This window comes from Mya arenaria, chromosome 10 (assembly GCF_026914265.1).
Source record: "Mya arenaria isolate MELC-2E11 chromosome 10, ASM2691426v1".
Classification (NCBI taxonomy): Eukaryota; Metazoa; Mollusca; class Bivalvia; order Myida; family Myidae; genus Mya; species Mya arenaria.
The window spans coordinates 15640122-15656177 of NC_069131.1; the positions used below are offsets into that span (position 1 = coordinate 15640122).

The following is a 16056-nucleotide window of genomic DNA, read 5'->3' on the forward strand; positions in this document are numbered from 1 at the left end:
TTTACTTGGTCTAAAGTGTAGACAGGGGGGTTGGGGAACTCTCCCATTTTTTAAAAAGAATTTCTCGTCTGAAATGGTGCATTTTGGGCGTTTTTATTACTCTTGTTCTCCTATATTGAAATCGAAAGTAGACTTGGAAAATTTGAAGGATGGTAGGTGCGCCGCAACTACCTGAATCCGATAGTGATTGTGGCCAGATGCTTGGATCACAGATAGTGGCTCATGTTTGCTATTACCTCGTACTTGTGTAAACACTATACACTGTTTTTGTCTGAATATTTCGTTCTTTATCAGAGCACTCTGTGGTCAATAACACAGGAGATGCAGGAGCTTATCCTGATTGCTTCTCAATATATTATCTGTCAAAGTAGATAATATTTGCGGCTAATGCTCATATTGCTTTAGTAAGCTTTGTAAAATCAGCTTTTATAAGAGTAAGCTTCTTACAGAATTTGTATAATTATCAAATAACCGGGATAGTCGTAATCTAGAATGATTAGCTTTTTGTGTCTGACCCGAGCACTAGCTGTTCTATGGCAGATAATTGAGAATAGTCATGAACTTACATGTATCTGCGATTTTGTATCCCATGATGCCATAATACACAATTTGTTAACCGTATTACAAAACGGTTACTTGTCGTGACAGGTGAAGCAGTCATTTTCTTTTAAAGTGACACAAAATCAGTACATACACGTGTATAACAAACATCAATTTCGACTGATGAACCTTTTACTTCTTACTAAATAATGCATTTATGGAAAATATTAGTTACTGACAACAAGATTGTAACCGTGAATTTAATAGCAGAAAGCGCAAAAATATTAAATGATTGGTGAATGCTCAAAAATCTACTGTAGTCTACTATAGTCTAATAAGCTAGAAATACCGTGTATTATGCTCATTTCTTTCAAATTAAACTCGGTATCGTTCATAAGAACCATTGTTTTCGACATTTATTCATCCTTTTTGGAATAGTAAACAATATTATTAAGTGTGGTAAATCTTATTTGGCTGTAAGAGTGCATCTTTAATGCTTGCCAATAAGTTTAAGATCCTTGAATGAACAGCGAAATAGGTTACCTTATTTATAATTTGAAGAAATATACAGAATTAAGGTTAAAAAAATAGACGTTTTGTAGAACATAACAATCAGTCTGTTATAGACGGATAATTGAACTGATTTAAACTTATATAGAACAATGTAATAGTTATTACAAAATAATAATGATCTTCTTTGGTCATTAAACGGGAAACATGATTATGCAATTAACTTTGTAATACTTCTCGCTAAATACTGTATCTTCAAATCAACGTGTGAAAGAAATACGCATATCTTACATGTATTTGTTTCATATTTTCCAAAGAGACTACAAACAGGAAATATGATAGCTATGGCCAAAATAAATTGTATACATTTCATGAGAGCTGGACCCTAGTACTTAGGTCAACCCAGGTTTATAGGCTGCTTATTTGCTGATCCAAAATTAATACTTAACAAGTTATATTCTTTATTACAGTAAATGTTGTTTGTTGTTTTGTTTTCGTTTTTAGTTATTTACTTCAACGCAGGTTAACACCAATTCAAGAATACAAATATCATCCATTTTGCCTTCTACTACCTACTCACATTTCTTACTCCTTTTTCTCAACTTACACCCAAAAGCAGAAGAATAAAATACTGTCTCATGATATGTTTCGGTACACAGCGTATGTATTCTTTATCAACATACGTATAATCTACATTTATACTTGAGAAAATTATATGGAAAACACAAAATGATAGATGTATGATTTGCTCATATTGTCTATCTCGAGGAACTGTTGTATTATAATATTGCATGAGTCGGATATGGGCGCTATCTTGTCGACGAGTAGCATTACTGAACGTGAGAGTTAAATCCTTGAACAATCTTCTGCATCCTATCTAGCTATTTCAAGTGATGGGTCCTTCGCTAGTTTGCTAGGGTGTTTGACAATTTGTTATTTTTTTCTCATTTACCATATTGCAAAACAAAATGACAAGAACGAACTCTTTTCAGAGATTCCGATGTTTGAGGGTTTTATTTAAATATTAATTATTTCCTTTATATATAACAATACAATCACATCACGTATTGTTTTTTTCCAATACCGAATGTTTCTCCTCACATTTCTCATGACAAGGGGCGCAATTCGAAGCAAAACTCTTGACAGTGTGACAGAGGCTTAAGGCCCATTACCTTAGAACGCATCGTCAAAAATATATAACATATTTCTAAATTGATTGTGTGCCATGCCAAGGTAGTCTACGGGTTTTTAAATAAATTGTGTTCCATGCCCAGGTAGTCCTCCAGGTTCCTAATCAAAATATATGTCATGCTTAGGTCAACCCAGGTTTATAGGCTGCTTATTTGCTGATCCAAAATTTCTACATTGACTGTGTGCCATGTCAAGGTAGTCCCCCCACGTTTCTGGTTAGGTTGCATGCCATACAAAGGGGTAGTTCACCCACATTCTTTGATACTTTGTTTGCCACGCCCAGGTAGTCCCCGAAACCCCTAGATTAAATGTTTCCCATAGTTCCAAGATGAAGTGTTTGCCATGCTCAGGTAGTCCCCGAGGACTCTACATTTATTGTCATGCATCATGTCACAAAAAATCAGTACCCATGCACGATGTGCCATGCACCAAGCAGATTGTTACTCGCACCGTGTTCCTATGAACTATAACCACAGGCACCATACACCATGTTCCATGCACCTTGTACCGGTAAACGCACGAACCATGCATACATGCACCATGAACCATGCAAACCTGCATAGTGCACATAGTCACATGTAAGATGCACCGTATACCCGTGAACCACGCGCACATCCAATATGCACCATGCCATATGCACCGTGTACACATTTACCATGTATCCGTGTACCACAAACACATTTACAATGCATCATGTCTCATGCACCGTAAATCCATGTTAACATGAACCATCTACCCTGACACATGCACTGTGTACCCATGAACCATGCACACATGCACCATGTACCCTGTTACATTATGCCAATTCACCATGAACCATGTAAATTGCACCATGCACCATGCACCATGTACCATGTACCATGCACCATGTAGCAGGCACCATGAGCCATGCACCATGTACCATGTACCAAACGCCATGTATCATGTTCATTTCATTATGCACAATAAATATTTCACCATGGACCATGCACCGTGTAACTTCCGATTTGTTTCGATGGTGTAGCCTCCCTATACTAAAATACACAAAAGTACGTAACATGTATACGCGTTTTCCATTACGGTTTTGAACATTCGACAGATAGCGATCAGTTTTAATCAACTTTAAACCGAAAAACAAAAGGATTTAAGCAAAAACTACAGTATTGATAACAACAAGAATTACTATATTGATTACAGCAATATTTATGCGAAAAACTACAGAAACAAGCTCAGTAGCAAAAAGCTTAAACATAAACCCAGTATAATTGCGCTGGGTAAACGCCAAAGACATAGAACAAAAACACACAAGAAACATGCAAGACAACACTGATCCTATTAATCACAGCAACAACTTCAATACCAGATACAGCAAGTTACTGCAACACTATAATACTGATTACATAACGAATTACACTTCTGATAACTGCAACGACTACAATTTTCATATCATCAAAAACTACACTCCTACTTACAGCAAAGAATACGGATTTCATACGGATTACATCCATAAATACACTACTGATTAAAGCGAGAATTACACTACTGTTTATAGCTATAACTACACTTCGAATTATAGCAAGATTACAGCAAATAATACACTACTGGTTACAGTCATAATTACTCAATTCACAACAGTAAGAATTACACTACTGATTATCGCAATAACTACATTACTAATTACAGCCAAACTGCGCGAACTATACTACTAGTTACAGCAAGAACTACAATGTTGACTACAGCAAAAACTACACTACAGATAACAGCGAGACAAATATATTGATTACCGCATCAATTATACTACTCATTACAGTAAGACTTACACTTCTTTTTACAGAAACAACAATGCTTGTAAATAAAGATAAACAAATCTACCGATTTTAGCAACAACTACACGACTACGAACAGCAAGAAACTACACTACTAATTACATTAACAATTACACTACTAACTACTGACAGAACTACACTACTATTCACAGCAATAATTACTGTACTAATTACAGACATAACTTCACTACTATTTACAGCAACAATTACTGTACTCATTGCAGCAGGAATTACACTTACAACAACAGCAACAACTACACCTCTATTAGTACACTGCCTACTACAATAGCACTTACACCACACATAACAGTTACAACTAGTACATGTTATTACAACAATTACAGTTATTGATTACTACAAGGTAAATCAGAGGGTTCAACGTATATTATTTTTGCATCTAGGCAAATAGGTTAAAACCGAGAGGAGCGTACACGTCATTAGGATGACAGCACTGGCACCGGATTTTTTTTAAAAAATCAAAAAAAATCTTATAATTGCTTACTAAAAATTATAATACCGAATATGTAAAAAAACATTAAAAAATATCTTTTTTCAAATATGCACTTTGTACTGTATAATATACTAACATGGTATTGAACGCTTCTCTACCCGGGTCACGTAATCATCTTATACTCAGTTCAAAAGAACTTCTGCAGATTGACAGTCATCGCAATCTAAGGACATGATATCCATCTTCAAAATAATTAACCTTAACCCGCGAAGAAATTCGCCGGTCATACGATTTTTTTGACTTTATTCCCATTTTTCTGTTTTCCTGGATTTTCTACCACCCTTTACTTCCGGTTTGTTGTTGTTTTTCGCTCAGTTTGTAACATGTGATTTGATTGGTCGAATGAAAAGGCGGCGTATTTAAATCTCAAATCGTTAACAAATTGAAACTCTAACATTTTGGCCCTTCTTCTCCGTTATCAAGCAAATCATGAATGAAAGTCCACATGAAATATGAATTTCCAATATTTCAATGCAATGGTTATACAGATTAAGGCATATTTATAAAAGAAAACAACGGTCACTCTGCACTCAACATAACAATACATTTCCTATTTACGAGTTCACTGTATTGCTAAATTCTTACTGTTCGAAACGAAGTAAAATCGATAAATATAATGAAGAAACTTTGTTGTTCTTGGTATTTGAGTTACTAACCACTAACAGCTATAGGGGAACGCACCTGGATATTTTTTTCTAGAGATTCATCTTCTGATAACGTTTCCAATGTACTAGTCAAGAAGGGTGAGAGACTGGTTTGCTGGATTAAGATGTCTGCCTCCAATCCAAGAGTTATTTGGTTATATCCAACCTGCTGACAAATGGAGCATTGTGATGAGGCTCTTGAATGTACACAGTACTGATTTCCAGGGGCGTATCTAGCCCTCTATTCATGTGGATTCATGATTGTGCTGGGGGGGGGTATGAATATTATGAAAACAATGGAGCAATCTGGTGTATTCTTGGCGTTCTAAGGTCCTTTAGTACTTGCAAATTGACAGTTTAAGGATAATAAACCAACAAATTTATTTTCTCGGCAGATCTTTTCTACAAAATAGCAAACGAATAAGGTTTGATAATGTGAACAACACTCAGATTGTCTTACAGACGTCTAATGGTCTGTCCTTTTAGCCATTGAACTGTATACATACATACTCGATGACAATGTCTGTTACATTATGTACTCAAAAAACATAGTGATTTTGTATCTTTGGCTACTAAAATGTTACAAAATGGTCTGAGAAACTAAACATTTACTATCCCTATATTGAGCTGAGGTGAAATAAATACATGTATATACCTACAAAGCAATATTCCTTAATAACATTTCATGCATTTCTAAAGATACTATTTCAGCAACTGTACGTATCTTTTACTGAGAAAGTACACAAAGCTGGACAAAATCTCAACTCTTGCAAAGATAAAGACAGCAGATTGTCATTATATAAGTCATTGTTTCCAGGTTGTAGCGATATCATGTTAAAACTGTTAACAGCGCAATGTAACATCTCCACTGAGTCCAGATCTAGGCGGTGGGATAGGAGATAGTGCCGGTGTGTCTCACTCTGTGGAACTGCAGCCCACAAGCCTACACTTCAATACATATGACCGTCACAGATACCGATGTTGCCATCCATCACTTCCCTGCAAAGATATAAAAAAAACTGATTTTAAAGGTTTATTTTAACCTAGCTACAACTGTACATTCATTTTAAATCTGTTCATTAATGCACAATGTGCACATGGACTAGTAGCATCTGCATTATAATAAATGTTTTGAAAATATTTATTGATATTCAACTTTTCAGCAAAAGGTGGGGTATGTGCCTGTATAGTTGAGTGGTTTAACCATTTTCCTATTTTTTTCTACAATTATGATATCAAACTTTGAAATATATATACATGTGATTGTGATACAGGTAAATGTAAGCATAATAATATTAATCATTTTCAGTTTCAGGAAATTAATTTGTTTACCAAAAAACATGACCAAGTCCCTTTAAGAGCATTTTGGCAATTGCAAAGGAAATTGAGATGGCACTCATTTCTGTACGCATGTATAAAAAACAAAGCATTAAGTTAAACTACAAAATGAATTAATCAAAGGTGTTCGTCACATTGCCTGCATGGATACAGTAATACATTTCTTTTTTCTTTTTTATTATCAATATTTTTTTATTTTTTTTATTTTGCCAAAATAGTGAATATATGTCATTTAAAAATATATTCCACAATTCCACAAAAAGAAAAGAAAATTAGTATAATATATAAATAAATATAATGTTACTTAATAAATATACATGTGTAAATGAACCAAACGCATGTATACACACAAAATACATGCATGATTCTACAATATATATATATATTTATAGATTATTATTTAACACGGCGTATTGGTAAACAGCTCTTTTTTATAAATAAAACATTTTGCACCTCTTACCTGTGAAACGTTTTTGCAATCAGATCGCTGTCAAGGAAACAAGTCAATCCTGTGGTGCATATTAAGCCACTTTCCGTTGTGTCATGCAATTTCATATTCGGCTTTGATTGTATGTGTAATTCCAGAACCAGTCTGACCCGAAATAAGCACGATTAACACTTTCGGTCCAAATATTACAGTTGTTGACACTTATACGCGAAATGTCTCGCGGAGTTCATGGACCAATGAAATGAGACGTTATAAAAGCTTACTCTGAAACCGGAAGTCAAGGGTGGTAGAAAATCCAGGAAAACAGAAAAATGGGAATAAAGTCAAAAAAATCGTATGACCGGCGAATTTCTTCGCGGGTTAAGGTTAATTATTTTAAAGATGGATATCATGTCCTTAGATTGCGATGATCTGCAGAAGTTCTTTTGAACTGAGTAATAAGATGATTACGTGACCCGGGTAGAGAAGCGTTCAATACCATGTTAGTATATTATACAGTACAAAGTGCATATTTGAAAAAAAAAAAATATTTTTCAATATTTTTTTACATATTCGGATTTATGATTTTTAGTAAGCAATTATAAGATTTTTTTTGATTTAAAAAAAAAAAATGTTTGAGTTTGAAAATCCGGTGCCAGTGGATGACAGTGATATAAACCTTTTTCCAGGTTAAAATATCCTTTGAAAATGCAAAACTACAAGAATCCACGATTTTGTTCCGCATTAAACATGCCCCTCACTTAATATTGGGTAGTATTTTACGTTGGACCAGAAAGATTTCCAGTCGTTACGGGATAACCGATATAGTGTTTTGCCGAACTGTTCACATCTGATTTAATTTATATACTTTCAGAATGCTTTGCTCCAAATTTAATTATTTCAATTCGAGTTTTTCATCTTCGTTAAAAAACTTGACGTGTCTTATTAACTGAACATTTTTATCATTATCTTCGTGCGCACCGCTATCAGCTTAAAATACTTTTTTTCTAGTCTACTGTTTTCCTTAAAATTTGACCCGAGCTGAAATTTACAGCATATATAACTGTAATTTACAGCAGATATATGACAATCCTCATTCCTTTACCATATTTTCCAAATAGTTTGATTTCACTTAAACCTTGTATACCTGTTTGTAAAGTTAAAATTATTATACGATCTGTTTCTTTGAAAAAAAATGTTGCGGTATTTCTACTGTCACTTTCAATCACTTTCCTACAATTTTGACCTTGAACGCGTTTGTAAGAAGAGTTTCTATTGGCGGCTTTCGTTCAATTGTTTCATTGCTGCCAATTAAATCTGTTTATATAACGTTTATGCCGTAATTAGTTGGCAGCCAAATGTGATTGGAAGTGGAAATGAAAGTAGATCTACCGCAAAAACACACAAATCGGATAAATACGAGTCGAAATCATCAAGGTCACAAGGGGAGTGATGATATTTCAAGCTATTTTTTAATTTTGCCTATACAAAGGTTGCATGTCAGTCATTATTTATCGTATTTCAGTGGGAAAATTTCGTAGTTCTCGAACCTCTCCATTGTTTCATAATTTGCATTTTCAGCTTTGGGTCTTCGCATTTCGTCTGGTAATGTAAACATTGTAGCAGAAAATAAAATTAATTATATGTTTTTTCTTGTAGCAAAGTCTTTCATCTTTCTGACAGTGGACAGTGTAACATATAAAATATTTTGTCAATTAATTTAGGAAATAGTTGACGTTGTTTAGGGCCACATTGGCTTGGTGGATTCTGGACATGTTTACCTTATGTATTTTAAATATATATATAATGATATGTTTCCAAATAAAACTCTTTGAATTTTAATGAAACGTTATATTATTTACTTCTTAAACATTTTTTCAAACGACTTAAAGACAATGGTTTAGTGTCCAAGCTATATGACGACCAAATTGATACTTTATATAAATGACGGGCGAGAGAAGCCAGCAAAAAACCTTCCGATTTCGACCGAAAATTCAGCCTTGTCAAAAATTTTCAGAACAGAGCTGGCTTATTTATCAAAAAAGGGCTATACCAAGTATGTCTACACCAAGAGAGCCAGGAAATAGAAGCCGTATCAGTTAAAGGCCGCATCGAATTCTCACGTATGATGCTTCTTTTCCTTTTAGAGGTATGTTTTACGCCGTCAATTTGTACAATTGTATACTGTTTTTAATGAAAAAAATATTAGTTATATTCTCTAATCCAGCATTATCGTTAACTGTACGATTATAACTTCTGCGTTTAGGTGCGAAAGGTGGCATTAGACTCAAATGGATTTTCACATTCGGATTTCACGAGGCACTAGCAAAGAGGAGTACGGCCGTATAAAACTGAAGTTGAATACGGACTATATGTATTCGGTTAAGATTTATGATGGATATATATATAAAACACTTAAATATTCAATACACGTGACACGTGGCGGTTCCTTGATTTTTCGTTTCACGTCTAAAAATCGGAACATTTCCCTTAAGCCAAATAATTTAGGGTTAAATGTGCAGCGGGGGTTCGGTTCGAAAGAGTTATATCGATGTTTTCGTCATCATCAATAACAGGAACAACACCGACATCATTACAACGACGACCACCACAATCACAAATATCACCACTTACAACACTACCACCACCATCATAATCATCATCAGTAGCAGCAGCAACAAGAACAACACGGAATGCAAAAATATTATTATAACATCATTGTCATAATGATCATAAAGCATAATTATGTAAAATATTAAGAAATGCTTAAAAGCTACAGCATTGAAACTGTACAACCAATAACAGTTTTTATAGCAATATTTGAAATTGTATTTGTATTTAAAGTCATTGGAATATTTAAGAAAACGGATTTGACCAATACAAATATATTTACTAGAGCCGCTGAATCAGTGAATGGCAAGACTTTGTATTATTTTCCAAAAGACCACTTGTCCTTGTATAAAGAAAATAACCTAGATGAAATGTTAAAAGTTGCACAACGAGCATCATTGATTGCCAGTCGAACAAATTAATTAGAGATAAAAAACGGTATGGTTTCTTCATGTTACCTTGACATTGGTCGTACTGGCACTTTGTTTTGCTCGAATGTATTTTGTTTTTAAGATAAAAAACAACAATGACACAAGCATTGCATTGACAATATATAGCGATTGTATGAGTTCATCTCGGTCATATCTCGGAAATCATGTTTATTTCTGAAAAAAGACAATGTATAAAAGACATAAATGGACTTCAAGATTAAAATCTTTATTCCAATAAATACGACTTTTTAGTTTATTCTTAAAAAAAGGTTATAAAACAACGAATTGAAGGAAAACTATACATGCGTTACTTAACACTTAAGAAATAAAGTTTAATAGTGAGTAGGCAAAGCAAACATCATGAGTATACATGTTTAGTTACGTCACAAACAATACTTTTATTTTAACACATGTTTTGTCAATTTAAAGAAAACTTATTCATGACTCATCATAAAGGCGACATCTTACAATGATTAAATAACATAACACATCATAAAGGCGGGATGCACAGACGATATCTAACAATGTTAAAATCTCATGGCCATCATAAAGGCGGGGTACAGAGGCGATATCTAACAAAATGACAATGTTTAAAAAACATTATACGTCATAACGGCGGGGATCCTCGGGCGAAATCTAACAATGTTTAAATGACATGACATATCATAAAGGCGGGATACAATAGCGAAATCTAACAATGATTAAATAACATGACACAGCATAAAGGCTGGGTATACAGACGATATCTAACAATGTATAAATGACATGACATATCATCAAGGCTGGGTACACGGGCGATATCGTACAATGTTTATATAGCAATATAAGTGATAACAAATATTATTCTCGTACTTACAATATACTATTTTTAAAATAACTAATAAATAACTGCGAAACCTACTTCCACAAAGTGTATGTTTTCTGCTTTTTGGCATTTCGCGAACAATGACCTAAGCAAGTCAGTTGTGAATGAGAGCACCACCAAAACTGGTCCAAAGGAAAGAATCGTCATACAGTTTTACGCTTGAGCCACCACTGGAGCATTTTACCCAGACAGATTCTTCGACATTAAGCTGTACGAACGCCTGACTACTGGAACAGGTATACTGGTCCTTATCGTAATGTATACTTGCCATAAGGACGGAACCTTCCTTCACTATGTGAAGGTTAGCATGTGCATTTGTAGGTGTGCACGTGTGCATGAGAAGCAAGTAGAATCCCCGTGCTGGAGCGGTAAATTTGCCCGTGGTGGAGCTGTAGCCGTTGCCCTGGTTGGTGTTCACTGTTTTGTAAACTATCACCTCACCTTCAGAAAGGCTGCTGGTCTGTGGAGAGCGGGCGTTGAAGTACACCAGTGGAGTAACGATTTGGTCTGAAAGTCGATTTGTAGATTGTGTGTAAATAGTGTTTTTGTCAACTCTAAATCATTTAAGATAAACATTAGCAAGTGTTTTCCATATGGTTTATGTTTTTAATCAGGTGATAGCAGTTGCTGAAGAAGATTTAAGACCTCGGTTTAAAAACACAATTCACAAAATGAATCACTTTTTATCATACATTTGTGAACTATACGATCACTCATTATAAAATAATATGTACCGTCAAACCGAGATACACGAGAAATAAATAAACTTTGAAATCTCTTGAAAACTATTTTTCCACGAGCCAGCGTAGAATTGACACTCTACGTCATCAGCCATCAAAACGTTGCGTGAAGGGCGTCCCACGTTATAACGAAGACTTATTAAAAAGTGGGTATTAAGAAAAAAACTATATTAAAGTACCAAAAACATATTAGAAAATTAGCAATAAAAAAACAGACAATTTGTTGACTTCAGTGTTAGATTGTAAATATCCTCTATCTATTTGTTTGATTTGATTGGCAAGTCTGCAGTTACAAAACCATACACTTGAAAGGCATATATTTTTTTTTATATTCACTGAAACCGTATTATAACGGTATTGTTTCCATTCCTTCATTTAAAATATAGATTTTTTACCATCGGTCATGCGCCCTCTTCTTCCTAAAATGTAGCATAAACGCTCTGCAAGTTGTGTTGGGGGTTTTCGTAAAGCAAACTGCGTGACGTATGGGAACGTGGTACATAGAACATGGTGCATTGTGTATGTTGCATGGTGTGTAGTGTAAGTCGCATTCATTATCGTGTATAGTGCATAGTACACTGTGCAAGGTGTACGGTGCATATGTGTATTGTGCAGAGGTTTGTTGTACATTGTTTGTAAATGGCGTATTGGTTGATGGCGTATGGTGCATGGTGCATATTGCGTGGTGTACGATGAATGGTGCGTAGTGTATGGTGCATTGTTTATGGTGGATAGTGCAAAGTGTATGGTACATGGTACATGGTGCATAGGGTATAGTGCATGACGCATTGAGGACTTCACACGAACTTCGACCATTCCAAATGCGTTCATATTCCCGATAATGAAATCAATCCCGCAATTTTTTTCTTATATTTACACCAATAGCTCATTATTTCATTCAAGACTTGTTAAATAAAAAACTTCATTACATTTAAGAACACCTTACAGTAATCCTTTCTCACCCATTTAGTAAATAAAACGACCCGAACGTAACCAGAAACAGTTATCAAATGGCGTCACATTAACGCGTTCATCGGCTGACAACCGCAATTGCCAAAAAGCAGTTCATTTAATGAATGGAAGTTGAGTTGTAAATATTATGGTGTATGGTGCATAGTCTATATTTCATGATGCATTGTGAATGGTACACGATTTAAAGTACAGGGCGTATTGATTTATGGTGTATGGGGCATTTGTGTGGCGTATGGTACATAGTGAATTGTACATGATGCAAGGTCCACGATGCATAGTATATGGTGCACGGTGAATATTGTATGGTACATGGTGCATGATGTATACTGCATGTCGAATTTTGTTTGATACATGGTGCATTGTTTATGGTCTATGTGCATGCTGTATCGCCGGCTTTCCAGCGTATACTTTTTCCTACCTTTCCTACTTTTTCCTACTTTTTTAACAACTTCCTATGTTTACCTACTTATTTTCTAAAAAACTCCTACTATGCCTACTTTTTTGAGAATAAAGCCCGCAATAATATTAAAGTTTGATCATTGTGCTAGTTTTATTTGCAGAAAATGAACAAAAGATGTCAAACTGACTGGTTTCTGTTGTCGAAAGGTATGGCAACATGTTCCACTCTGACATTCACATGATGACCACACAGTTCAGCAACAAAAAGCGACCAAACATCATTCACTAAAAAATTCGATGTGGCATATTGAAAGGTATGATTTTGCATTGAAAAAAACTCCAAGTTAATAGCTATTGATAATTACATATTTAACCAAAAATATTCCTTCTTTTCCTACTTTTTTGTAAAACATATTCCTTCTATTTCCTTCTTTTCTGTCAGAAAACCTCCTACATTTTTCCTACTTTTTGTTAATGGCTGCTGGAAAGCCTGTGTATGGTACATGATGTATGGTGCATGGTGTAAAAACATGATGTATGTAACATAGTTCTTTTTGTGTGGTGCATGACGAATATATATGGTTATTGGTGCATTGTGTATAGTGTGGGATGCATGATGTATATTGCAAGGTTCATGGTGTATGGTAAATGGTGCATTACGTACTGTGTTGGTTACATGGTTGTTAGTGCATGGGTCAAAGTGTATGGTGTAAGGTAAATTGGGTATGTTGGATGGTGAATGGTGCATGGTGCGTAATGTATTGTACATGGTTTATCATGTCAAGTGCATAGAGCATGATGCATTGTGTATGGTAAATGGCACATGGTGCATTGTGTATGGCACATGGCACATGGTGCATTGTGTATGGTACATGGCGCATGGTGCATTGTGTATGGCACATGGCACATGGTGCATTGTGTATGGTACATGGCGCATGGCGCATTATGTATGGTACATGGCGCATGGTGCATTGTGTATGGCACATGGTGCATTGTGTATGGTACATTGCACATGGTGCATTGTGTATGGTACATGGCGCATTGTGTATGGTACATGACACATGGTGCATTGTGTATGGCACATGGCACATGGTGCATTGTGTATGGTATATGGCGCATGGTGCATTGTGTATGACACATGACACATGGTGCATTGTGTATGGCACATGGCACATGGTGCATTGTGTATGGTACATGGCGCATTGTGCATCGTGTATGGCACATGGCGCATGGTGCATTGTGTATGGCACATGGCACATGGTGCATTGTGTATGGCACATGGCGCATGGTGCATTGTGTATGGTACATGGCACATGGTGCATTGTGTATGGTACATGGCACATGGTGCATTGTGTATGGTACATGGCGCATGGTGCATTGTGTATGGTACATGGCGCATGGTGCATTGTGTATGGCACATGGCACATGGTGCATTGTGTATGGCACATGGCGCATGGTGCATTGTGAATGGCACATGACACATGGTGCATTGTGTATGGCACATGGCACATGGTGCATTGTGTATGGTATATGGCACATGGTGCATTGTGTATGGTACATGACACATGGTGCATAGTGTATGGTACATTGTGTATGGTGCATTGTGTATGGTACATGACACAAGGTGCATTGTGTATGGTACATGGCACATGGTGCATTGTGTATGATACATGGCGCATGGTGAATTGTGTATGGTACATTGTGTATGGCACATTGTGTATGATACATGGCACATGGCGTGGCATGACGTATGGTATAAGTGTGTATGTTTCACGTGTACATGGTGCATGTGACATGGTTCATGGTGCAATGTTTTTGTTCTTGGACTCACGGTGTAAGTGACAGGGTACTTGGTACATGTATGATTGATCCATAAGTAGACGGAAAGTTTTTTGTTCATGGGTAAACTATGCATGTGACATGACGTATGATATATATGTGCATGGTTCATGGGTACACGGTGCACGTGACATGACGCATGTTATATGTAAGCATGGTTTATGCGTACACAGAGCATATTACAAGACGTAGGTTATATGTGAGCATGGTTCATGGGTACACGGAGCATGTGACATGACGCATGCTATATGTGAGCATGGTTTATGGATACACGGAGCATGTGCCATGGCGTATGTTATATGTGAGCATAGTTCATGGGTACACGGAGCATGTGACATGACGCATGTTATACGTGAGCATGGTTCATGGGAACACGGTGCATGCGACATGACGCATGTTATATGTGAGCATGGTTTATGGGTAAACGGAGCATGTGCCATGGCGTATTTTATATGTGAGCATGGCTCATGGGGACACGGAGCATGTGACATGGCGTATGTTATATGTGAGCAAGGGTTCATGGGTACACGGTGCATGTTTCATGACATATGTTATATGTGAGCATGGTTCATGGGTACACGGTGCATGTTTCATGACGTATGTTATATGTGAGCATGGTTCATGGGTACGCGGTGCATGTAACAAAGTGTTTGGTACATGTGTGCATGATTTACAGGTACAGGGTGTATGCGCTTTCGTGCATGTTGCATATATGCATGTTATTTGTTGTATGGCGCATTTTACATTTTTTGTATGTTTCTATTTATGCATATTTTGTTTTTATACCAAACCGGCATTAGACCTATAAGTACTTAAAATGGTAATTAATTAAAGGAAGTGGCGACAACTTTTTGTCACTGGCTAATCTAATGACGGTTTAGCGACAAACAAATGACGTTGACAGGAATTATATTTGCTGTAGAAACATACATATAGACATAATACTGTAAAAACATACATATAAGCAAAATACTATTATGGGTGACTGGTGATATAATAGCCTATTAGAAATTATTATTTCTTTTTTAAATGTGCATTTTTTCCAATTTTAAATGTAATCATAGTTCCGTGAAAAATGTCATTGACGAAACCATTTAATAATAACGCTTATGAAAGGATTACTATACAAAGTAAAGTTCAACGTTTTTAACTTTTAGCCCGCTTTCACGTCTCAATCAAACGTCGCGCATAATGTAACAACGTGTCTGTTATGACTTTATTTCTGCATTCAACA

At 35.8% G+C, this 16056-nt stretch overlaps 1 protein-coding gene across 1 annotated transcript in view; it reads right to left on the reverse strand.

Annotated features, from left to right (window-relative positions):
- Window positions 1–10217: 10217 nt before the first annotated feature.
- Window positions 10218–16056, reverse strand: part of LOC128204234 (heavy metal-binding protein HIP-like) — a 29519-nt gene continuing 23680 nt past the window's right edge. The window contains exon 2 of the mRNA XM_052905624.1: window positions 10218–11379. Within this exon, the coding sequence (XP_052761584.1) occupies window positions 10967–11379 (413 nt within the window). The 3' untranslated portion in view covers window positions 10218–10966. The remainder of the gene's footprint in view (window positions 11380–16056) is intronic.